Raw genomic sequence first — 27,096 nt, 5'->3', positions numbered from 1 at the left:
ACAAAACTTCACTCAACACATAAATTTTTACTTTTTTCGCGACACGTGTCGGCCGATTATTAAAAATTGCAGGAAAATTTACGTAAAATTATTGCTATTCAACTGCCATATTGTTCTTTGACAGCCCGACGTTGATTACAAGAGTTTATGGATAAATCACAGACCTAAACATGTGAGTATCTTTCTTTTTTGAGGCCACTCATGTTTCATCTTTCGTCTCGCACATGCATAATGCGTATCTCGTTGCTAGTATCCCACGCATGCGTGTGCCAAAAGAATACATACTACTCATTACCGTAGAATAGTGTGGGCGTGAAGGGGTTTAATCTAGAAATCTAGAAACCAATTTTGCGGTAATCGGTAATTGCAAAAACAATTTATTATTAGTTGATTTCATCCAATATCTCATTTTATATTTTTTAAAATTACAATTTCAAAGTAGTAAAATGAACCATTAATAATTCAGAATAACATTATTTTCTATTGCACTTTGCAGTTTTTTCATTAATTAATAAATTACTATAAAAATGAAATTTGCTGATTTTTAATTATTTAATTAATTTCATAAATTAAAATCGATGAATAAATTATCTTTTCCAATATTTATACAGGTACAGACAGAAGAATAACATGTTGCTTTTTTCCTAAGCATCGTATAAAACTAATGTGGATCAAAACTCTGTCCGTACATTATTATTATTATACATATGTAAGTACCTAATTGTTATGTTTTTGTTGNTTTCAAACTAGTAAAATGAACCATTAATAATTCAGAATAACATTATTTTCTATTGCACTTTGCAGTTTTTTCATTAATTAATAAATTACTATAAAAATGAAATTTGCTGATTTTTAATTATTTAATTAATTTCATAAATTAAAATCGATGAATAAATTAATTATCTTTTCCAATATTTATACAGGTACAGACATCAGAAGAATAACATGTTGCTTTTTTTCCTAAGCATCGTATATACATACCTATGTAAGATGTAAGTACCTAATTGTTATGTTTTTGTTCAGTGGTTCAGTGTCATTATGAATATCCAGGAAAATGATTATAGTTAAATAAATTTATGTGATTATGACACGCGCAAGCATTAAAATAATGCCAATCTAGATAATATAAATGTCCTTAGTAGTAGAATAATAACAATTACGAGCATTACCTCCAGGTCACCTTTGAAAAAGTTTGCGTGTTGAAATGTGAGTCTTGTGCTGCCTTGAATCAGAAAACCGGAAAACCCATCATATTGCATTGTTGAGTTGCACAGCCCATCAAGGATTAGGTCAGGGCCGGTCGAAGGAATTTGGAAGCCCCGGGCGAAGAATAAATTAGCGTTCACGACCTTTTCTGAAGACATGCAAATATTGTTTGTATCATTTTTATTAATATACAGAGTGTTGCAATATTTCACCGATAAAATTGTACAGGTGGATCGATTGATTAGGAATAAAAAAAATTGAAACAACGTAGGTTCACAAACGCTTCGTTTTTCGAATAATATGATAATATTTTATTATATTTTTAGTAATTTAATGAGTCGCATTTGTTTAGGCATATAGTTCTGCATCGATTAAGAATTAATTTCAAACAGTTCTCGATTTTAGAACCAAAACAAAGCTAAAATGACTCGGAGAGAGCAGACGATTAAAATTTAACAACACTGACGTATTTTGTGTTCTTAAAAACCAGCTTGTACCAAATTTCAACTCAATGCATTATTTACTGGAAAAAAATATGGCTAAAATTTGAATAAAAAAAAAACTAAACTAATTGAACAAAAATATGTCATGTATGTTTTTTTTCATTAATAATATTTCTATAAATTATATTTATTTTATTTAGATAATTATTGATTAATATGAGTAAAATAACATTGCCAAATATTGCAGAGGTTATTCAATGTTGAACGGGTCTTTAACCCGTAGAATAGTTGTTTCCTAAAAAAAAAAAAACAAATATGATTTCGTTAGATGAGAATTTTAGGAAAAATTTTAGACTTGCTTTGAATTAACTTAATACCTTTTAAACTAAAGGAGTCGGTGTTGTCGCGATAAACAAATTTAGAATGGCTAGTCGTGATATAAAAAAAATGTAAATTATATTGAATGATATTCATTCATTTTGTCCATCCTCAAAAAATATTTAGTATACCAAATTTGAATATATTATTTGATTATATTAAAAAATGTGTATAATAAATATGAATGACTAAAAAAAACTGTATCACCATATCACAAAATCTAAACATTTGTGGACCTAGGTTACATTTTTTTTCTTATTTTTGGTTGGATAGTAATCTTATAGAATTTTGTCGGCGAATTATTGGAAGACAATGAAATAGGTACTACGAATAACTAGCATAAAAACCCAAATTTAATATTACATATAATGGATATTTCACATGAAGAAGAAAGAGTTTATTAATTAAAAAGTTTTTACATGTTTTTAAAGGGTAGACATTGTCATTTAATATGAAGTGGATATCGGACAGATAATTTCTAATACAGAAATGGTATTCATTTGAGTAGAATAAACTTTGGACTTTACGATTCCCCATGAGGAAAAAGTCACATGGCGTAAAATCGCATGATCTTGGTGGCCAAGTTACTTCAAGTTACGTGATGAGTCGTCTATTAAATTTCTGCCGTAACAAATGGATAGTTCCACGTGCCGTATGGCAGGTGGCACCATCCTGCTGGTGAGACCACAAAAAGTTCAATAACATATCTCAATATCGTTTTTCATTCAAATTCCATTTTCAAAAAAGTATGGACCAACCACCCCACCAGCGTAAAATTCACACCACATTATCACTCTTTGGCTGACTTTTCAGTGGTCGTTATCACGTGCGCCTCGTCGCTAAAAATGATTTTCGTAACAAAATCGTCGTCCACTTGTTGATTTTCCAACATCCAGCACAATTTGGTACAAGCAGTCAACAATGTCCGGGGCAATAAATTGTCGTCTGGTTTCAATTCCTGGGTTAGCTGAATCTTGAATGGATGCAGATCTTTTGTTAAAATCCACTGCATTGTGCTTTTTATTTAATTTCAGAGATTGACGGCGCACTGAGGTTACGGGAATTTTCGCCACTCCATCACTCACCATATAGCGATATTTTCGGCGGAACGGCCAGTACGAGGCTGGATTGTTTTTTTTATTATCTGCATCCGAACTTGTTTGTTTAATTTTGGAAATTAATCTTTTCAATGTTTCGGAGCGTTTCTTCTACCGAATATTCCACGTAATTCGCTCACAGTCTCAGCTACATACTCTCGGTACTTGTAATGAATTTTCACAATCTTCTTCGTCGTATAGCGCTTCATTTTGTCTAACTGCAATGGTTTACTGCAACAGTAACCCTAAGGCGGCCAACTCTTCGGAATGAAAATGACGCACAATTCAAATCTTGCGTTACTTTTGGGACACCGTTTATTTTAATCTTTAAGAAAAATAGCAGAATGATTTCAGTTTTTATCATTTTTTTGAATTTATCGGTTAGCACTCTTTATTGCTGTGATGAGGATGGCCCAGAGACATAGGGGGGTCCACAAATTTTTGCCTTTTAACATACCAAAATTCAAAATTTTCTATTTATTTGTTTCGTTTTTTGTTCTTTATATTATATTTTTACATAATGAAAATAAAAGTAGTAGTACTCGTGTATTTTTGATAATAAATCTCATTTTTATCAAAACAAGCTCTCTAAATAACTGTAAACTACATATAATTTAACTATTTGCATGAAAAAAAAATGTTCAGGCAAATTTAACAATATATACAGGGTGTTCCATTTAACATTCCCGCTGCCAATATCTCCGAAATGAAGAAATTTATTTTAGTTTCGAAAATTGGGGTTGCTAGTTCCCTCGATTAGCTTCAAATTGTTAATTCACAACTTTCTGTACAGATGTAGCGATACTAAAAAAATGTTTTGTTCCCTGGAACGTGGAAATACAGTCCATCTGAAAGATCGTTAAATTTTGAGTAATATAAAGTTTTTCCCTATATTTATTTGTTTTCGAGATATGTCGACTTCAATATGTATCATAACAGGAAAATCTATTATTTTATTTAAATCACACTAAGACAAAATATTCTTTTAAAATATTGTTATAATTCACATCACATACTAACAAACAATAAATTATATAAAAAAAACGAATGATCAACTACAGAAAAAAAAATTGTACAATGGTAAATCTTATAAGGGGCAGAGGCGAACCGCATTTTATCAAATGTTATTAAAAAATGCAGTCATAGGTGGCTCATATCATTTGTTTAAAATAAAACAATGACAGATGACACATATCAGTTTTCCAATAATTACAGTTTTATCAGTTTGCATCATTCAATTTAACTATACTAGTTATACGATTTACCATTGTAATTTAAAATACATTACATTAATTTCCAAACACATTGGGCTTTTTGCAGACTTACTGCATCATTGATTTCTATTTTTTTTTTATTATAAACAAACCCCTGTTTTTTGTTTTTATACGAAATAACATTTGAAATATTGGATAAGGTTAAAAAGAAAAATAAAGAAATATTCTGATATCAACTTTCTGGTACATTCTGGAAGAAAATTATAGATATTTTTTTATTTTTCCGGAATTCAATTTCTTTTAATAAAAATACGTTTTGCATAAATAAATGAATAAAAACCAAAGAAAATAAATTCCGAGTTCTAATAAGAATATTACGTTGACCTAGAAGTCAAATCTAATTTTGCGTTCCAAGTTTTAAGTTTGTGAGATATCTAGTCACACTATATGTTATATAAAGGTAGTTATCTGTAGGAGAGTTAGGAGAAATAAAAAAATAAATAAGGAGGAATGACTTTCCTGGATTTGGCTCTACTGCTTTATCGGTATGTGAAGCCAATCCAGTCTGACTCACAAACAGAGTCATGTAATTCCTCACAAGGCACGAGCCAAGAGAAGCAATCTTCGCGACGATTGTTCCGCTCCGTGAAACGTACCTAACTGAAGAATCATTTGTCACGCCAGCCCCTCAAACACACCTTCATTTACGACATTGGGCTGATTTCATTTAGTACATTTTTCAATACGGGCGGCAAGACATGAACCGTTGCTTCGTTTTCGGTCCAAAGAAGTGAATATGATCAAGAGTGCGCAACTAGTTGCTCTAGTGATTCTGGTCTTCGGTCAAGAGACTTTCTGTGACACAGATGTGCAAATCGTAAAGGTATTGATGTAAAAAAAAAAAATTGGTGAACATAAAGGGTGATCCAAATTTAATAGTATAGTATTTTTTACTTAATTATAAGTGTGTACTTATTTCCCATATTCACAACACGTTGAGAAAAAAAATTTGAAAATCAAAAATATCGTTGTCCACCTTTAAGAAATCATAGGAAATCTAGCGGAAAAAAGTCTCTAGTCGCAGCGAGCGGATTGAACTCTCGAGGGTTTCTTTGGAATACTTTGAGTTTAAAAAACAAACTGAAAATATCCATAGTCTATTCATTATTTGTAAAGCTATCAAGTTTAGTGAAAATCCTCAAATATGTTATTTTTTACCTTTTTTGAATCTGAAATTTCTTGCATCAAAATTATTTTTTTATCAAAACGTTTTCAAAATCTTGCTTCAAAGATTTTCTATATAATCATCAGTTCCCGGGCTAGTTATAAAAGCCAAAAAGGTAATTTTTTTCTTTGACGAAGTCAGCGACAGATTATAGTACAAAGCTTAGATTAAAGAGGATGAATCAAACTAAAAGAACTGACAGATGAGATTGCCAAAAAAATATTGAAACCGGCGGACCTTTTAAAATGGAAGCAAACATTTTTAAAGTTGTTTTCGGTTGGATTTTTTACGATTCCTTAAAGCTGATCAACAATAAAACAATTTTGACTTTCAGATTCTGGAAGTAGAAACTTCAAACTTCAATTTACTTTTTCTCAATTGCTCTACAACCATTTCTCACCAAGTTACAGACTAATTTAGTTGAAAAGGAAATCGGAAACATCTGGTTTAGTCAGTTTTATGACAAAAAGCATTAATAATAATGTTAATTTACTAACTTGAGTCCTAACAGTACATTCATAACTAGTAGTTTAGTTTAATTTCATTATTGGGGTCAAAATATTCAAAATATTATTTACACAAGTCAAATGAACACAACACACAACACAAAGTGAGAGATGAAAAATACTATAAAATAGATTAAAAAAAAGTAGTTAAAATACGAGGAAAATAATATAGTACTAATAAATTACTCGTTAGGTCGATATCATACATAAATTCTTAATGACGAATACTGTGCTATGAAATGCGCTATTCAACAATTTCTTTATCCAGTAAGTATAGTTTGGTTTTAGTATTAGAAGTAGGTACCTACGTTAAGAAAATAAATAGTGGAATAAAATGTTTGCCTTAGAAGCCTACATGCTGTTTAAACAGGGCTTCAATTATATAATTGTTAAAATTTCCGTACACTAATAACCGTAACACATGACGTAACATGTTCACTTATAAGTGAATCATATAAATATAAAATTAAGTCGTAGTTTATTTCAGGAACATACAAGTGTAGGTAAATATAAAATAAAGTTTTCTGTGTTGACGAATCAATAATATTATTCAAAATATATCTACTACAGTATAAGATCCATACAATATATGATATTAATATCACATAGACATAGGACAAAGGGTGTCCCAAAGAAGAAGAAGAAGTAATTTTGATAGAATACACAGGTTTGTAATTAGAAATTATAATTTTTTTATTGATTCATAAAGTATACAGCATAGGGCTATGTACGGAATAGCCTGTAGGGTAAATGGCCTCCACAGATTTGCTGTCACTCTATTGTCGAAATATTCCATAACGGTTTTGCATAAATCCGAGCGAAATCTCGGCAATACAGCGCTCAATTTCCTTCTTTCACGGGTTAGATACTTGTTCAAGGCATGGGTGGTCGTGGGTTTGTTGGCATAAACCTTAGACTTCAAAAATCTCTGAAGAAAAAAGTCCAACGGCGTTAAGTCGCATGATCTAAACGGCCAATTCTGATCACCAAAACGGGAAATTACACAACCAGAAAATTACTCATGGAATAATTTAATTGTTTCTCGGTCTGTATGACATGTGACACCGTCTTGTTGGAACCACATGTCGTCTACATTCATATATTGCAATTTAGGCACAAAAACTGGATTATCATGTCGCTATAGCGAGTATCATTAATTGTTATTACCTAGCCAGTCGCATTTACGAAGAAGAATGATCTGATGATGCCTCCAGTCCAAAAGCCGCACCAATCAGTGACACGTTATGGATTTATTTGTTTTTCAACAACCACTTGTGGATTTTCTGAACACCAAATGAGACAATTTTGTCGATACGCTGTAGAGAGATTCTCGAAATATCCAATTCTTCTGGACTCTAAGCAACACTCTCACGAATTGCTTCGATGTTTTGTTTTATAAGACTTGTTGAAGGGCCAGAGTATTTAAGATCACTAATCAGTATCCCTGAATTTTTCAATTAATATCTTCACAGTTGATAGTTACCTAATATGGTCGGTAATAGTGATATACCTATATCACTATTACCGACCATATTTTGTACGAAAATTACGAACTGTAGCTGCCAAACCTTAATTATTTTTAAAATATTGCTCAACAAAGTTGCCGTAAATCTAGTAGGTATTTTACTTTTTTCATACGGTTGTTGTGATAGATACCTAAATTATGTTCTTGTGTATGCATGATTCTTTTAAATCTTTTTTTCAATACCTAAACAATTTAAGTAAATACGGTTTACTCCTCCCCATCCAATAATACCATAAACAAGTTGAAACTACACTAATGCATAGTATTCTTGCCTATTTGATTGATTTTATTTAATACATTTTCATCTGGACGTGCCATCTTAAATGTGTATCTATTGCTATTCCCTCTTTACTACCTTTTATTTCTGTGAATTTGTCGATGTGGAGGGAAGGCAAATTATTGGTGGCGAAATGGTAAATATTTAGTTTTGTTGCAATTTAAAGTTAATCTGTTCACACCAAATCACGCTTTAATAATTTTAAAATTATGAACTTTATTTTTCAGCTCAGGCCAAGATTCAGCTGAGTAAAGAAAAGCTGTGTCAGCTGCGAATCTAAAAATACAACAATGGCTATTCAGAAAGGCAGATTATTAATGTACAACGTAAACTATGTAGGGCCTAAAACTGTACCCTGACATATCCCAAACTCAATTTCGGTCAATATCTCAATAATTTCTGCTAAACATGTGCAATATTCTACATTGGATATTTTAGACTCGTATTTTGGAACACTATACCTAAACAACCCTGTATAGTAGTTTCAACAATTTCCCCTACTCTATGACCGATCAAAACATGTAGGTATGTAAAATTGCTTTAATTGTTGTTAACACATAACAACGATCAGATAATCCCGGTATTTAAATTTACTTATCGTAATGTTTAAGAAACGCTTATTAACATTTTATGTCGAAAATTTCACTAGAACTCTTCCTTCTCGGCGTTCCGCTGGCTAATTTTAGGTCAAAACGCATTACATATTGTTCGAAATTAAGTAGCGTAGCAAGCAAAACAGCACACACGCGTCTTCTGGTAACAGTAAATTGCGGGGATGTCACACATCGCGTGGTGTAATTAGGAGTTTGTTTTAACGTACAGTTAATAATAAAAAAATTGGTAATTATTAAGATAATTACTGTAGGAGAGTGCACCTAGAGATTCAAGAAAAAAGTGACACTCACATATCTACTTCTGTTTATTTACCTAAATAAAAAAATATTAGTATTGAGTATAAGTCAGTGTGAGCTATATTTCAAAATGTACCAAATACTGTGTTGTATGGCCTAAGTATATAAAGTTATATTAAAATATATAAATATTTATAAGACTAGCTATACATTTTATAGAATAATTGTATTGTAATTTTAAATTCAGGAATTCATATTTTTTTTTCAATAATTAAGCTTTATGTTTAATTACAACATTGATAACGTTCTATCACAACCGAAAACGTTTCGAGACCTTGGCGTTGTTTGATGAAAAACTATCGTTTCGCAACTGTAGCGATTTTTCAAGTGTAGAGCTTCTTTACTTTAGTTACGTTAGATTGAAACTTGAATATGCTTCATCCTGTATGGTCTTCCCACAGTGGTGTCCACATTAATAAATTGGAATCGATCCAGCGCCGATTTTTTTATTTTTTTTAATTTTAAATCTGATGGCTACTATGCACATATCGGATATCCGCATGAAGATCTTTTAAGTAGACATTCCTTTATTAATCTTGAAACTAGACGGAAATGCATACTTTTCACAGGTCTTTCTTTTTTAAATTTCACTTAATTTGGCTGATTGCCAAGAATTTATATCTAAATTATCTTTTTCTGTACCTAGACTTAGCTCTAAAGAAAACATAACAAACAAAACATAACACATGTTTTATTTAGTGTATAGCTTTTATTTATTTCCTTTTTATAATGTTCTGTATTTTTGTGTTCCTCTTAATTTTGTTTGTAATTAATGTACTTTTTTATTATTGTCTTTAGTACCCTTGTTCTATAATTAGATAGTACCTGTTGAACAGTGTGTTAAATAAATAAAAGCGCTCGCAAAATGCTAGCAATATTTTGTGAAGTTAAACATTATATCAAAAATTACTCTAATATTTGGCGAATGCGCCAATGTTATAGTCTGAAGCTAGTTTTAAATTTTCTCGGCATAAAATAAAAGCTTAAGTCTTGGAATCATAGAAATTAGAGAAAAACAGCCTCATTTTAGCATATTACGAAGTAAGGAATATGTCACGTTCCTACAGTGTATAAAAATCGGTGTGCATGATTGAAAGGTTCGGAGTTAATCCATTGAGTGAAATTATTGAGTACATTTTCACTCAATATTGGGCATTTTGATCATTTTACTCATACTTAAACTAAAACTGAGTACTTTCACTCAATTCTTTATAGGTACTCCGTAAATAAATTCTTCACGTAAACTATTACTACTTGGTGCACTTGTACCTAAATCAGAGTAAATGTCCTCATTACTGGGTGAGTTTAAATATATATTAATTTCGAGTAACCTGAATGGCGCCGTGAAGATGGCACCACTTACATATTGCTTCTGTCAATCATTTCTGATGCAATAGTTTTCACTCAGTTATAGATACTCATACTAAAAATTTCACTCAATCGGGTGTGGGCAGAAATTGATAAATTATTTAGTGAAATTGAGTGAAATTTAAGTGATTTTTTTACAGTGTAATAAAACCATAAGCTTACATTTCTCAAAAATAGTGAGCATTGGGTTCCTTTATTTAGCCGGTAGTTGGCGTTTAAATTTGGAAAAAAATATTTTGTTCCAAATAATCTTAAAATAGTTGTCCGTTTTAAATGAAATTTAGGTACTAAGCTTGACCGAAATCATCTTGTTCGTGAATTTCAAATATGCACTAGCAAATTTGCCAGTCTAGCACCGGAGCTCATTCCCGGTCTGAACGTCGCGTGTCGGACTGTAATCATAACGCAATCCACACGGAGAAAATATTGTTATGAAAATTCACACACAATTATTCCTAAAATAGTGACAGTAACAAATTGTATGAAAATCCGACATTTACATTGTAATTACTTTTACAATAATTATGAAATTTTTACCACCAAATTGTAGAGTTTCTCAAATTTTCAAACAATATTGTATGATAGTTTGATACAATTTGATCCTGTCGCGATTTTAGGAACAATTGTATGGATTTCCATGAGTGTTATCTCTCTGTGTGCAATTTCGAATTTTCCAAAAATTTTACACCAGGACGGCCACAAAACTCGAACCATGACTATGTGGCTGTTCCATGGCAAGTCCAGAGAACCAAAAAGATTCTTCAAAATCCAACGAGGCCAGATATCAAAAACCTTATCGAAGGTCCACTTCAGAACTTGGCGGTGCCTTCCCGAAATCGGACCACCCTGTGTATATCTAATAATAATTCATTTTCTGAGCAAAAAAACAAATTCAGTTTACATGTTTACAGTTTCTATGAATTATAGTCGCTATAAAAATGTATCTGTATATAAATTATTATAGAATAAGTGTAACTTACAATTAACAAGTTGTTATTCGATAGAGTGGACTGTATAAACTCTTGTGCTGATTTAAATAATTTTCTTTATTTCCTGAAGGTTGTACAACTACACAAATAGATTAATAGAATTTAGAACATGTCATCATTTTTAATTTATTTTTCAACAACTTTTTTGTTTTTGTTGCTCTGCAACCGTCTCTATACAAACTTAGATTATATAAAATGTATTAACATACAAAATACTTTACCACATGTCAATACTATTTCTACAGGGTGAGTCAGTTTTTTGTTGTAGGATTTTAACAGTTGATAGAGAATCATTTTTTAATAAGAAAAGTTCCTATGAACGTAGGTCTTAGAACGCTTCGTTTGTGAGATATAATGTGTTGAAAACAAACTTTTTTTAAGAATTTTTCTTAATATCTCTAAAAGACCAACTGAACTGAATTGAACTAAAATTTGGTATTAGTAACACATTAGTTATGGTGAATAAAATGAAGATATCTGTTATTCATTTCACTCTTCAGTGACGTGCCTGAGGTGGGTTACTGCCCCCTTTAAAAAAATAATTCGTACTGAAAATCAACAAAAATGATTGAATTTTTAAGAATGTTTCTTAATATCTCTAAAAGACCAACAGATATTAAACTGAAATTTGGCATGAAAAAATAAACACAGAACTTAAAAAAAGAACTAATTGACACACACTGCGTTCTTATGTCAACGTTATGACATTTAATCGTTTTTGTTAATTTTCAGGGTACATCATATTTTTCTTATTACAAATGTATTACCATTGTATAAGTATTTACTTATACAATGGTATTGCCAATATCGTTGGAACAGTTTCATGCCAAATGAATTTAACCAAAAACCGTTCATTTTATACAAAATTTAAAGAGAGCTGTTTTGTTCAGAATTGATTAAAATTTAGAATTTTCCAGAAAAATTCACAGGCATACGAATTATTTTTTTAAAGGGGGCAGTAACCCACCTCAGGCACGTCACTGGTGTGTGAAATGGATAACAGATATATTTGTTTTATTCACCATAACTAATGTGTTATTAATACCAAATTTCTGTTCAATATACAGGGTCGGAAAGTACCGATGGTCCATCTGCCGTTACGTGAGAGCGATAAAGTAAGTCATAGAAATCCGTGCGATAGAGAAAGATGGCTATAATGAAGGCGTCTAATAGTCACCGCCCATTTCGCCCTTCCACAAATAAGATCCACTTCTTATTTGAAGACACCGGTGCAAAAAGGAGGTAGCTCCATTTTAGCAAATTTTTCAGGAGAAGCAAAAAACTGTTTTACTACGAATCCTTTGAATTTATATGTTTGATTCATATGTAGGGTTAAGCTGTAGTACTTAATACATAATATACTCACAAAGTACGCTTTTTGGAAATTTGGTTAGATAACAATAGCAAAAAGAAAACGTTGGAGCTGCCCCCTTTTTGCACCGGAAAGTTAAAAAAATGTCAAACAAATTTCAGTGCGATTTATAATCATCAAATGTAATAAATGAGCACAAACTAATCTTTTTCTCCTCGATACTTCAGCCCGTCATAAAACCACATACACTCAGAAGGCACATATTTTGATGTAAGTTCTTTCACATGTAGGTATTTGGGGCGCTTAAGTGAAAACGGTCCAAAGTAGAAGAGTAATGTAGAAGGAGGTATAGTCAACGTTACGCCATGTTTCTGAAGGGCAAACAAGTCCTTAACTAAGGCACTGGCCGAACTGTTGCATTCCACGCCTTTTGTTGTGTACTCCATGACACGATAAGAAGATATACTAAATTTTTGTTTCTTTTGGTTGGGTCTTTAGTTGGTTGGGTCTTTGGTTGGTTGGTTTGGTTGGCCTTTGGTTGGGTTTTTGGTGGTCTTGGTGGTCTTTGGTGGTTAGGTCTTTGGTTTTCTTTGATTGGGTCTTTGGTGGTCTCCTTTGGTTAGACTTTTTTTTTAATGCCGATGTAAGATTTTCCTTCAGCTTTCCTTTTCTTAGCAATATTTCTTGTCCACTTACTTTCATCTTCTGCTCGTTTCTTGACAACTGTTTTTTTCACAACTGTTTGTTTCTGTTCACCGCCATCACTTTCAGAATCACTTAGAACCAGCGATGAAATTTCAGCACTAAACACAGAAAATTGTCTAACGCTAGGTCCAACGTCATCGGGAGACAAATCAGGATCTCTGTTCGAATCGTCAAATTGTTTGCTTGGACTATTACTAGCCGACATTTTACAAAAACTATATTGTTCGACACACTCACTAAATTTCATAAAATGCACGGAATAGCAAAGTGAATTGAAGGTTAATAACCTACTAACGTCAGGGCGAAGTCTTCTACATTGCAGGGGTGCATCCAAGCAGCCAAAGTATGAATTATTCATTCCGTGCAAAAATGAGGCAGCTCCAGAGCTATCCCCTATTTGCACCGAATCCAATAAGGAGACATCTATATATTCATTGTATTTCCCTTATGAGTTAACGGAGCTGCCTCGTTTCTGCACCAATCGATGGAGCGCCTTTGAATAAACTTGTACCGATTAAAAACGAAAAATCGTAAATATATGGAGCTGCCTCCTTTTTGCACCGGTGTCTTCATTTGTGGAAGGGCGAAATGGGCAGTGACTATTAGACGCCTTCATTATAGCCATCCTACTCTATCGCATGGATTTCTATGTCTTACTTTATCGCTCACACGTAACGGCAGATGGACCATCGGTACTTTCCGAACCTGTATGTTGGTCTTTTAGAGATGTTAAGAAAAATTCTTAAAAAAAGTTTGTTTTCAACACCCTAAATCTCACAAACGAAGCGTTCTAAGACCTACGTTTATAGGATCAACTGTTAAAATCCTACTACAAAAAACTGACTCACCCTGTATATCAGAAACAAATTGAACCCCATGAAGTCAATACTTGTTTTGGAGAACATCTGCCAGTATTAACGAAGTATTTACACATTAAATTTAAATAAAGACCATGTTTTATGAGTCTTGAGACGCTTTACAATATTCGATTTTTCTTAAAAGTCCCTTTTTCACCAAAAGAATAACTACCTACGTTATTATAAATAAAAATCGATTCACTGTGATGAACTTAAGCGTGTCTTCTAACCCCCAGGGCACCAACACCAACCTGGCCGAGGCCCAGCAGTTCCTTCGCGAATACGACCTGGAAGCCTCCGAGATGTGCCTGCGGGTCAGTTCCGCCCAGTGGGCCTACTCCACCAACATGACCGACCTCAACAAGAGGCGCATGGTGGAGGAGCAGACGCACAAGGCCAAGTTCGATAAGTTCACGTGGAGCAGGGCGGCCGCGTTCGACTGGACGATGCTGCAGGATGCGACGGTGAGGAGGCAACTGCGGATGCTGACCAGCAACACCAGGGCTTGCTTGTCGGACGATAAGTATAATGAGGCTAGTATTTACTATTACACAGAGTATACCTAAATAGTTCGGGAGCTAACGGCAGAAATTTTAGGCCGACTTTATTATTTCACTATTTGTGTGCCGTAAATTTTAAAGTGGCAGTCTGGTGAGGAGCGTGTGGACCAAGACTTGACAGGAGCACGTTAACTTTGTAAAAAAAGCGTCATTAACTGAAATAATTGAAAATGTTTTTTTCTTTGGAACATGGAGTCACGAAATACTCAAAAAAGTTTGTTTGAAACTAAATTAATTTGCCATTGGGCTCATTTAGCATATTTTTTATTCATATTGAGAAAGTAACCATCAACCAAAATCTGATTTTTTTTCAACAATTTCTCCATCTAATAAATTAACTAAAACGGAACAAGATCGCATTGAAGTCATATTGTGACTTGTGACGTCAGCAGCTAGCCCAAATAATTTCACATACATTATATATAATATCTCTAGCTATGGACACAGACAAAAACAAACAAATTTAAACTATCAGACCTAATTAAAAAAGAAATATTACTACCAATTTGATATCAAAAGTTAAAACTATACAAGACAATAGCAAATAGCGCCGTCAGGTCGGATCATTCGAGTGGTGTGACGTCATAGATGCTCTGTCAACATGGACCCATTTAAAAAATTTAGGAAAGAGAAATTATTTATCACGGTTAATATTAAAGCTATAGATTTGATTTTTTCACTTACTGAAAATCTGTAAAAAAATTTTGCTGTACCCTGTACAGCAAAAGTACCGGAACGGCACAATAACTCGCCGGGAGAACATTTTAGAGAATAATGTTAAATACAAAAGTTTCAGGATTTCTCGCTGGCTATCCGATGGTGACCTTGACATTGACCTTGACATTGAAGATCATTCAAGGTCAAATGTGATTTTTCAAATAGGACCCTATACTTTTCACCCCAGAAATGAAGAGTGGAAATTTTACGTTCAAATATGACTTTGAGTGACCCCTCCCTTCTAACCTTGGGCCCCCCACAAGGTCAAACTAACAAAAGTACAGGAATGGCAGAATAACTCGGCGGGAGAGCATTTTAGAGAAAAATGTTAAATACAATACCTAGTTCACAGTATAAACTTAAAGGAAAACAAAATCATCAACTCTTCCAGCGAGAAATGCGCTGGAAAATTTGATTAGCGCGATGAGTTTTATTTTATTACGAGGCATAGAAATTAAAAAATTAAAGTAAGGAATTTGAAAGGGAATAATCTTTATATTAACAAAATTTCCCTAAATTACTTGAAATACGTAGATGGAAAAAAATATTTACACATTTCTAGCCTAGAAATGTTTTAGCCTAGAAATAGAAATTCTATGTAATTTTTCAATAAAAAACTGGATTAATTAAAATATTTTGATGTGTTTATAGATATTTTTCAAAAGTTGCTTTCACATATGCAATAAAATCAGATGTGGATGAGAATTAGAGGATTAAGAAAAATCAAAATTTTATTTAGATAAAATGTTGATTATTTTTTAATACTTATAAACTAGATTTAAAACAAAAATGTTTATCAAAATTTTCATAAATGCTTTTGTTTTGCTATCGTTATGTGTAGGTAACATTAAGGAAAGCAAAAGTATATCAATAACAAAACACGTGGACTGATATTATATGATGAATGTAATATTTTCTTCGTCATTAGACAAGTTATTATTAATTGATAGTACTTTTCAAAATAATTATTGGCCTTATTATAATAATAGTAGTAGGTATAATTGGACGGGGAAATGAAAGTTTATGAAAAACAAAATTTGTTTTATGTAGGCGTTTTGTCTCTTCATTGAGAATTCCTTTGTTCAATTTCAGAGCCCTGAAGAAGTCACAATAAAGAGACAGTATGCCGACTTCAAAAAAATATATTTCTTTGACTAGACATCCCACTATACTATTGACTGTTATTAATTTTTTTAAATGTACATATATACATATATGACTGTCTATTGTTATTTTAATAATGATAATAATCAAAACTAAAAGTTAATGACTGAATTTTAAAAACGAATTTCAAATTTTATTATAACGGACTTGATAGTATGTAGATGCTTTAGTATGGAATTGTTAATTTAGAGGCACATATTCGGTCAAAATAATTTCTATTTTTTATTCTTGAAAAATTGCTCCACGTTCAGAGGCCAATATTTAAAAAGTAGTTAACGTAAACGCAAAATCTTACTTAATATAAAGTGTAAAACTCACTACACTGTTCAAAAAAATTGTTATTTATGAAAACCTATTAAGGAACCTTTACGCCCTACATACATTAGTCATAAAATGCCTGTTCTTTAGCTCAATCGTTACAGAATAAATGACAGTCAGTTACTAGAAAATCACAATATATTTTCAGATTTATCACTTAATTTCGGAAATGAAAGACATGTACGCACACGTCAGGGTATGTCCATTTAGGCCAACAGGCGACTATAAGCACGTTTATTGCGACTTGGAGTTAGATCCAGACATACAAAGAATCATGGCAGAGTCTAGGAACAACATTGAATTGACTCACATATGGACACAATGGCATGACAGAGTTGGTCCCCAGATGAAAAATAAATTCATGAGATACGTTGATCTGGCTAACCAAGCTGCTAGAATAAATGGTAAGTAAATGTTCTCAGACCCCTTGTTAGTGTTTGAAGCTTTAGAAAATGGTAGTTAGAGTTTACTAACATAAAGAGCTGTTAATGGAAAATATGATCTACATAATAATGACATATATAACCTCTTCTTTCACATTTTATAACTTTTTTACTAATTGTTTTATAGCTGACTAGCTACAGCTGTAGATATTCTGTTGCTGTTGTTACAATACAACTGCAATTGATGTAGCTGTATTCTAATTTCGGTTATGAGTCTATAAGAATTCTGTCTATAACAGCATGAGAAAATATATATGGCTCTATTGTTATGGGACCTCATGAGAAAATTCACTTGAACATAATAGACTGGGAGATAGTGACAAACTTTTGGTTGTTTGTAGCTTTGGTCGATATATCATTCATGGAGCTTCACAGTGCATATATTCTCATGTAGAAAAGGAACTATCTTCCTGGCAGTATCGGATTGTATGTTTAAGACCCAAGAGAAATCAATAATTCTATTGTATTTTAAAACAATCCGCATGAACGCAAATTTAGTAATATTCCAAAATATTCAACATTTCGGTGTGAAATAAGCCGACAAGGTTAACGATTAACTCCGTAAGTTGTTTTGGCAAATCAGGCACCACTACCTTAGGGTACTAAATTATCTTTTAAATATATATAAATACAAAATATAATCATTAAATAGGTCAAACTGGTAGATATTTAGGAACTCGTATTCAGGAACATAAGAGAGATTGTATGAATATATTAAATCCAATAAAGCCAAAAAAAAAAGTAACAATACTGCACTTGCCGAACACTGTTATAGTAATTTACATCGTTTTGATTATGATTCAACGAAGATTATTGGCAAATATAATAATATCAAAAAACGTTTATTAGATGAAATGATATGCATGAAAAAAGAAAAACACTCGGTAAATAAAAGATCGGATATTGAAACCCTCAGTAGATCATATTTTAACCTTATAGAGGAGATAAAAAGGTAATGTTTGTAAACTTTTTGTTTGGTTTTTGTTCACCCTTAGTCTCGTACCTACGATAAAATAACTCTAATTTGATTTATATTTTAATACATGATCTTGATGTATGTGTACGCTATTCTCTACCTATATCTATACTGTCCAAGATTGTTATATGACATACTATGTACAACGAGACTAGGAAAACACAGTGAAGCACTTAAATCTGTAATGTGAGTAACATATAAACAATATACAGATTTAATTTTAATTTTTCTTTTTCGAATGTTATGTACAGATTGTTGTTTGTTGCGTTTCTCATTCACCATATTTTGTTATTTTATTATTTATTATATAAAAACATTTTGTTTATGTAATTTTAATACTTTTGTTTTAAATTTGTGACATATAAAAATTGTTAGTGTGTCTGTATTTGTAATTTTTTTCATGTTTATATAGATATTACTGTATTCATTTTATTGTAATGTTTTAGACACACTTTTTTAATATTTTAATGTTAAGTTTGTTATTTATAAATTGTGATGTAATTTTGAAATTATTAAATTTTATAGTGTCCTGAGGATGTCACGATAAGTGACGAAACGTCGACAATTGAGAAAATTTGGTGTTTTTCTTTGAAATTTGGCCTCTAAATTCCCACTATTGACAACAAACTGATTAAATAGCGTACCTAATTACATTTTTATATCATATTTCATTGAAATTTCTCAAAAAATTATTAAAGAATGGGGAACAATGACATATGTAGGTACTTACTTAAAATTAGTAATGTGAAACTGTAATTTTAAGGCCAATAAAAAACAATATTTTAATAGAAAGACATTTTGGGAAACATTTCAGTATAAATAAAAAGTAATTTTTTAAAAATAATCATTTCTGTACTATAGCCTAAGGAAATTAGAGGAAAAAAGTAGGAAACCTCGACAAAATTCCCTCCAAGCTGAATTTGAAGTGTCCCAAACCCAAATCCGAAAAAAATTAAGGTTAACGTTTCAACTTTATCATTGCCCAATACATTAGGTGCGAGATACTCGCGAAAAACCTGTTTTTGAAACTTTGACCTTAAATATTTCGAAAGGGGCGAGGTTTCGGAAAAAATGCGAGACGAATCTTGTAGATAATTAAATTCTCTACAACTTTACAACTCCGATACACCGAACGCGACATATTTGCAAAAAAATTTGAAAATATATGTCACTACTTCCAGGTCTATAATTTTGTTGTTATGATGTTTGAGGTCTTTATGATACCAACTTTGTTTTTTTTTTAATGAAACACAATAATATTTTTGCATATTCATTTTGTTAAAATGCTTTCTCACAATTATAGGTTTAATTATAAACCATATTTCACTTTTCGGATATCAAAGACAAATGAAATTGCAATCAAATCTAACATTTTCATGTGACGAACCTGTACAACACACCACTCTACCATTGAATTTATAGGATTTCAAGATGCTGGGGAAGAAATGCGTTACGTATACGAAGATTCCAACTTAGAAAATGAACTAGCAGGGTCCTTCCAAAAGCTGCTTCCCCTCTACAAGCAGCTTTTAACGTATGTGAGAAGAAAATTACTTCAGAGATATGGTTCTAATGTCATTCGACCAGATGGTCCCCTTCCAGCGCACATTTTGGGTAATCTGTGGGCTCAAGATTGGAGTAATATCGCTGACATTGTTTTGCCTTATCCGGAATATAAAAACATTGATGTCAGCGATGAAATGTTGCATCAAGGCTTTACACCTTTGAGGTATGAATTTCAGAAAAGGAAGAAAGTAACAAAAGTTTACTGTATAGAAAAAGTAGTGCATTTGTAAAGTAATGCATCAATTTAATAAAGGGTCAGGTAATTTTTATTTCTGAAAAACACTTACACAAATAAAGTAGAAGTTATGGACGATTTTTTTAACAAGTTTTTATATTTTAAACAGTTTTCCAACGAATTGGAATATTCGACTTGTCTATATCAGTAGTATTTGGTTTTTAAGTGACAACTAAATTAGAAAAGACATCTATTTTGGTTGTTAGACTTTTTAAATATTTTAAGCCGCATATCCACTCAAGCTACAGAGCAATTTTTTAAAGATGTTGATCTTTATTGCCACAACAAAAATATTGTGGCAATTTTTGGGCTTATTTGATCAAGATTAAACAAAGACTTAAATTATTGTTATTAGCAAATCATAAATTATTATTACCTACATATAAATCCATAATAAATTTAATTAATTTCAATGGTTGGAATTTCAAAATTGAGAAATATAAGTATAGGAACACTAAACAAGATTTTTGATATCAGATGTGTGAAATTATTGCAATCAGCCAAGAGGAGGTTAAGAAAAAAATCAAAATGTTACTAGAACAGCAAGTTGATCTTCATAGGTCAACATTTCAACTGTTTTATTAATTTTGTTTCCAAAACACAAACAAAATCTCTGGGATACTAAAATCTGTCTAGAACTTGTATCAGAGAATACAATTTAGTTGTGGCGACAAAATTGCAGGGATTTTGCGGGGATAAAAAGGCATGCTTATTATCACACAATGGGCAATGGGACAAAATTGCTGCAATTTGTTTAGTTTACAGTAGTCTTACCAACTGTGCATTGTTTAACATGTAAAATTTCTTGTATCTTGTAAACAATTATTTTTATTCAAGCAAAACATTGCAATGGATGAAAATTTAAAAGTAAATTGCTGTATAGCATTAATAGTGGCTTCAACAGTGTCACTAACACCAGCCATAACCAAGAGCCAACAACAGCTACAAACAAACCATCATAAAAGTAACTAGAATCCCTGCAATTTTGTTGCACAGAATAGAGCATGTTCTAATTCATGCAATTCAGTTGCCGCGACAGAAGTGCATAAATGATAAGAAAAATTTCACGAAACTTTAAAAAAGCAACTTCTACGGCCATTTCATTTAAGTCCTGCACAAGAACTTGAAAATTTAGATCCCAAAGCACGTTTACAATTTTGTGGCTGGTTTGTGAATGGCTTGGCAGAAGATAATAATTCGCTTCAAAAATTGTTGTGTACCGACGAATCTTATTTTACAAGGAACGGAGTTATAGATTTTCATAATTTACATGTGTGGAGTGATGAGAATCCTAAAGAAACACGACCACAATGACATCACCTGATAGCCATAGCAATTAACATCTTGTTTTCATCACCCACTGAACTGAAGTTGTAAATCGGTGACGGTGCTACGCAAACTGAAATATACAGGCCTGCAAATAATGCCATTTTTCTCAAGAATGGCTTTCTATAGGCGATTTTCTCAAGAAACATTTTTTTTAAATAAAACGACCTTTTCAATGTTGCTGCCCGTTTTAAAAAAATACGACCACTGTAAAAGTTTTGACCGCTAAAAGGGAGAAGTAACCGCAGAAAACTATCACCCAGTATATTGATTTGACCAAAACTTAGAAAGAAATAATACGACATAATAGTCCAAATAAATGTGCCAAATTTTAACGTGAACGGTAAAAGGGTTATGAAGTTATTAATTAAATTAGTTTTATTTTTACAACTTTGAAGGCCTGTAACTCAAAAACCAAAAAGTTTTTATTTAACTTTTTTTCGTAGAATGTATTTATTTATAATCGTGAGTATGCAGTCAAACGTTATCGGTGAAATTTGCGGACACCCTGTATTTATATGATACCAGAAATGGGTATTTATTAATGTAATAAACCACCCAGCCAGATATACTTATTATTCAGATAATTTAAATATTAACAATTAAAAAATGTTCTGATGGAAAAGTATACCATAATACACCGTGAGCTAGCGCACATTGGTGTGGCGTCATCGAAAAATGTCTAGCATTTTGAGGTCTGAAAAAGGTAAGTTAGTTAATGAAAATAAGGGCGATTTTAGGGGCCGACCCGTGTTCGAAAATTTGGAAAATTCATTTCCTTTTGCATAAAATAATTAGTTTTTCACTTATCTCAAATGTCTGGCAGTTGATGCAAAAATAGACATTAATAAGTACCTAACAATTTTCAAATGCCAGACGGTTTTAAATAGCCGAAAGGGTGGTTCACAGGGGTGAACTTGCAAGAAGAAAAAAAAATTCATCGTTTACTTTTTGTCTGTCAATCGAAACAATGAAAATTTTTGTTATGAAAATGATAAAAATAAATTGCCAAACGGTTTCCAATGTTCGGAGTCGAGTTTCTCTGCGGAAAATTATGTGAAAATTTTTAACATTTTTCAGTGATCACTATTTGCCTGGTATCTCGGGTACTTAAAATTAATACCCATATTTCTTCACAAAAAATTTGCCAGACAAATTGGAAAATGCAAAAATTGTGCCAGACAAAAGAAAATTTGTTAAAAATATATTAAAGTTTAAATGATTTATTTTTGTTTGGCGTTTTGAATTTCAATTAGAAATACACGTATAAACACAATATACAAATGCAAGACAAGTTGAGATGTTCGAAAATGTATAAATGAATTGAAAAGTTACAAAAAATTAATGAAAACTTGTTTTCTTTTTTTTTCTAATTTAAATGATTTATTTTTGTCTAGCATTTTGCAGTACTATTGAAAATACATATTTATACTTCAGGTTAAAACGCCACACAAGTTGGGTTGTTCGAAAATTAAAAAAAAAAATTAAATTAAATAGTTGTAAAAAAAATTAATGAAAACTTCAGCAGTCTTTTTTTGTCTGGCAATTCGTTTTTTAATAAAAAAATACATTTGCAAACTCAAATTAAAACTGCCAGACAAATTGGGCTGTTCGAAAATATATATAAATAAATACAGTTGTAAAAAAATACAATTTCCCATTTTTTTCGACTTTTCCTCTTTATATTATAAGCTGTAATTACTCGGGAAACATACTCAAGATACTATTTCCGACGTAAAATTTCCTACTGAATCTGATGCTGTCAACGGAAGTGACTTACCTAGCCAAGAAAAGCTGGAAAATAGGAAAAACCTTCGTAAATTAAAATCATTTTATTATTTTATTACAACTTTGTTTATTTATTTATATATTTTCGGACAGCCCAACGTGTCTGGCATTTTTAATTTGAGTTTGTAAATGTATTTTTTATTAAAAAACGAATTGCCAGACAAAAAAAAGACACTGAAGTTTTCATTAATTTTTTTACAACTATTAAATTTAATTTAATTTTCGAACAACACAACTTGTCTGGCGTTTTAACTTGAAGTATAAATATGTATTTTCAATAGTAATGCAAAATGCAAGACAAATATAAATCGTTCAAATTAGAGAAAATAGAAACCCAATTTTTTATTAATATTTTTTTTGTAACTTTTTAATTCATTTATACATTTTCGAATAGCTCAACTTGTCTGGCATTTGTATGTTGTGTTTATACGCACATTTCTAATTGAAATGCAAAATGCCAGACAAAAATAAATTATGGAAATTTTTATAAATTTTTTCACGCCTTTATTTATTTATAAATTTTAGAACCGGCCAATTTGTCTGGCATTGAAAAATGAATAACATTTTATAATACCGCAAAGACAATGGCCGTCTTTTTTTGTACACTGAAAAATGTTAAAAATTTTCACATAATTTTCCGCAGAGATACTCAACTCCCAACAATGGAAACCGTCTGACAATTTATTTTTATCATATTCATAACAAAAATTTTCATTGTTTCGATTGCCGGACAAAAAGTAAACTATACATTTTTTTTTCTTCTTGCAAGTTCACCCTTATGAACCACCCTTTCGGCTATTTAAAACCATCTGGCATTTGAAAATTGTTAGGTACTTATTAATGTCTATTTAAGACACTTTAACATGAGTGAAATCCAAATTATTTCATGCAAAAGGAAATTAATTTTCCAAATTTTCGAACACGGGTCGGCCCTTAAAACCACCCTTATTTTCATTAACTTACTTTTTTCAGACCTCAAAATGCCAGACATTTTTTGATGACGCCACACCCATGTGCGCTAGCTCATGATCTATAAGTATAAAGATTCATTTAGCGTTTAAGGGAGTTTTTGTAAAAAAATACTTGACTTTTTATTACATTTGTGCATTACTTTACTGACGTACTATATAATGTTTTTTATAGGATGTTTCAAATGGCTGAAGAGTTTTTTACATCCATTGGATTAAAACCAATGCCTCCAGAATTCTGGAGACATTCCATGCTGGAAAGACCCAATGGTAGAAAAGCACAATGCACTGCTAGTGCATGGGACTTTTGTAATAAAATTGATTTTAGGTGAGAAATTAACTAATTTAAATAATGGGATTCCTTTTTTTTTAAATAATTTGTTCTTATTTTTAGGATAAAACAGTGCACTGAAGTCAATATGAAAAATTTGATTACCATCCATCATGAAATGACTCATATTGAATATTATATGTATTATTCAGACCAAACTTACTTATTCAGAGATGGAGCTAACCCAGGTTTGATATATCTATATAAAATTTTCCTATTTTATACATTTTATACGTTTTAGGATTCCATGAAGGTGTCGCAAATTCTATAACTTTGTCAGTTTTTAACCCAGTACATTTACGAAGAGTAGGTCTCTTCAACAATAACACAGAAATATATGAAAGTAACATTAACTTTTTATTACTTATGGCTTTAAAAAAAGTTGCATATGCACCTTTTGCCTATTTAGTCGATCAGGTATACTTTGTATGTTTCATAAAAAAATTACCACTGATAATGTAAATTTGCAGTGGAGGTACCAAATTTTTGAGAGCGGAGTGAGCAAAATGAATCGAAATTGGTGGGACCTTCGACTAAGACTGCAAGGCATTGTACCACCGGTACCTAGATCTGAGAACCACTTTGACGCAGCTGCTAAGAGACACATTCCAGCCGATATTCCTTATATCCGATACTATGTAGCCCTTCTCTTGGAGTTCCAAATTCACGAAGCAATGTGTGACGCAGCCGGATATGATGGACCACTGCACTCTTGCGATATATATCGTTCCAGGGAAGCGGGTAGGGTGTTAATGTAAGTCTCTTTTTAAGATGTACTTTACCCGTTTATTTTATTTTTTTTTTAATCCACAATTTATAAACTAATTTTCAGCGATATAATGAAGGTGGGTAAAGCGAGACACTGGAAGGACATAATAAAAATGCTGACAAAGGGCGACTCTAATCGCCTAACCGCTGATGCCATGCTGGACTACTTCCAACCCCTAATGCTGTGGTTGATGGAGCAAAACAGGGACGAAAGGATAGTGGGGTGGACAATGTATAAAGAAGATACTGCTCTATTTCAACCTTTACTTTATGGATTTGCGAACAAACCATTATTCGATTGTAATACAGTTATTTTTGTGATAATATTAAGATTAATACTGTGAATTTTTTAAATTAGAAGTAGAGTGTAATATAACTGAAAATGTACAGTAAAGATGTGTTATGTTTTAGTTGTTACTTATTAACCTACTGAAAACATTTTACCTCAACTCGATACTTCTACTTGATATCCTGCACTTAATAAATTCACTTAATAGTAGTTTATAGTCATAATTCAAGATGAAGTCAGTGAAATCGTTCCTTTCCTTGTCATGAAACATCCATAACCTGATTCGCAGGTAACTTTGTTGCAGCTAAGTAGGGATTATCGATATAACTGTTACTGGTCGTATTTTCCTCGTTACTTTTTACGGAATCATTCAATAATTCTCCAGGTTCCTCTTCCTTTTTAATTTCGGGCTTAATACGTTTCTTGGCTTTATCATGATTCTTTTGCTGCTGTATTATCTGACTCTTTGGATCAAAATCTAAATCTTCAGGATCGAAGATTTGATCTTGGGGAAGCAGGGCACTTAGGTAAGGTGGATATACAGGTTTCGTTGCTACCACTAAGACAAAAGTTATAATTGGATTAAAATATCATGTTCGCAAAAATTCTACTTACATGGAAATATGTTTGCTTCATCAGTATCAAATAAATTATGTGTTGGGCTGGTTTTGGCTAAAAATTTAGTCAAAGCTTTCTCAATATCCCGCTTCTGAATAGCAGCTTTTTCCCTTACAGATTCGTAATCAATAACTGGTTGTTTATGGGTCTGAAAATTATGTTTTATTTAATTCTGCACATTCTGACGAACAGACAATACTTACAGGAGTCCTGACGTAAGCATGGGGATCTGGAAACGGTGGAAAATGTTGTGGAATATGTGGAGGTAAAGGTTGTTTAGTTCCTGCAGATAACATATTTAGTTGCTTTTGGGGCTGTTGTGGCTGTAGTGCAGGTAGCACTGCGTGTTTGTTAGATTTGATATAACCATCCAAGTTACTGAAGTCATAACCTATAATATCAAAATAATGCAGAGATGAAAATTTCAACTGTGCTTTAACAATTTACCCATTTCTACAAAGCCTAATATAACGTCCGCTATTACAGGTTCACATCGACCACTTAATTCACAAAAACTTTTACTTAATGCACCGATCTCTGTTATAACTGAAAAATAGAAACAAACATGAAATTAGTTAGTGTACAGTGTACACCAGAAATCTATACATACATGCTTGTATCATTTCTGTTAATGTTCCTAAAGCCTCCTTTTCCGCAGTATCACATCCATATTCTAATAAAATACTTGATATTGCAACTGCTAGCATCTTACGGTATACATTTACTTGCTGTTCCATGCTGCTTTTTTGATAATCCTTTCCTTTTGATATTCAGTTTAATCAAAAGATTGATAACATACGACAGATCTTTCTATTTACGTGTAGTTTCAATTCAATATAATAATAACACAACTAGCCACAAAACACAAGAATACATAACCCAACTTCTAGTAACACAATACAACACCACTGAACACTCGCCGCGCCATTATTCTATGGCTAGAAATTGGCCTCAATGATTTGGGATCGAGGGGGATTATCCCTCTTTATCCTGCCTCATCTCGTGTAGGCCTGGAC

At 32.0% G+C, this 27,096-nt stretch overlaps 2 protein-coding genes across 3 annotated transcripts; one reads left to right on the top strand and one right to left on the bottom strand.

Moving 5' to 3' along the window:
- The first annotated feature begins 2 nt into the window (after nucleotides 1-2).
- LOC108913027 (angiotensin-converting enzyme-like) lies at nucleotides 3-25,527 on the top strand. Of its 2 annotated transcripts, none has more exons than XM_018718484.1 (9): nucleotides 3-172; nucleotides 14,250-14,546; nucleotides 16,921-17,176; nucleotides 19,614-19,920; nucleotides 24,250-24,402; nucleotides 24,469-24,593; nucleotides 24,647-24,822; nucleotides 24,876-25,159; nucleotides 25,238-25,527. In XM_018718484.1, exons 2-9 carry the CDS (start codon nucleotides 14,316-14,318, stop codon nucleotides 25,515-25,517), a joined length of 1,812 nt encoding a protein of 603 aa, XP_018574000.1. In that variant the 5' UTR covers nucleotides 3-172; nucleotides 14,250-14,315; the 3' UTR covers nucleotides 25,518-25,527. The 2 variants fall into 2 exon arrangements, with proteins under 2 accessions (XP_018574000.1, XP_018573999.1); XM_018718483.1 differs by lacking the exon at nucleotides 3-172 and adding an exon at nucleotides 4,955-5,221.
- A 182-nt stretch (nucleotides 25,528-25,709) lies between these two features.
- Nucleotides 25,710-26,962, bottom strand: LOC108913029 (transcription initiation factor TFIID subunit 8). Its single transcript, XM_018718486.1, has 5 exons — nucleotides 26,691-26,962; nucleotides 26,528-26,626; nucleotides 26,284-26,471; nucleotides 26,078-26,228; nucleotides 25,710-26,021 (listed from the first exon to the last, which is right to left on the bottom strand). Exons 1-5 carry the CDS (start codon nucleotides 26,815-26,817, stop codon nucleotides 25,723-25,725), a joined length of 864 nt encoding a protein of 287 aa, XP_018574002.1. The 5' UTR covers nucleotides 26,818-26,962; the 3' UTR covers nucleotides 25,710-25,722.
- Nucleotides 26,963-27,096: the final 134 nt, after the last annotated feature.

Source organism: Anoplophora glabripennis, unplaced genomic scaffold (genome assembly GCF_000390285.2).
Source record: "Anoplophora glabripennis isolate ALB-LARVAE unplaced genomic scaffold, Agla_2.0 scaffold757, whole genome shotgun sequence".
NCBI classification, from domain to species: Eukaryota; Metazoa; Arthropoda; class Insecta; order Coleoptera; family Cerambycidae; genus Anoplophora; species Anoplophora glabripennis.
Note: the sequence above shows the minus strand (reverse complement) of the source record. Positions and strands in the feature narration are given on the sequence as shown.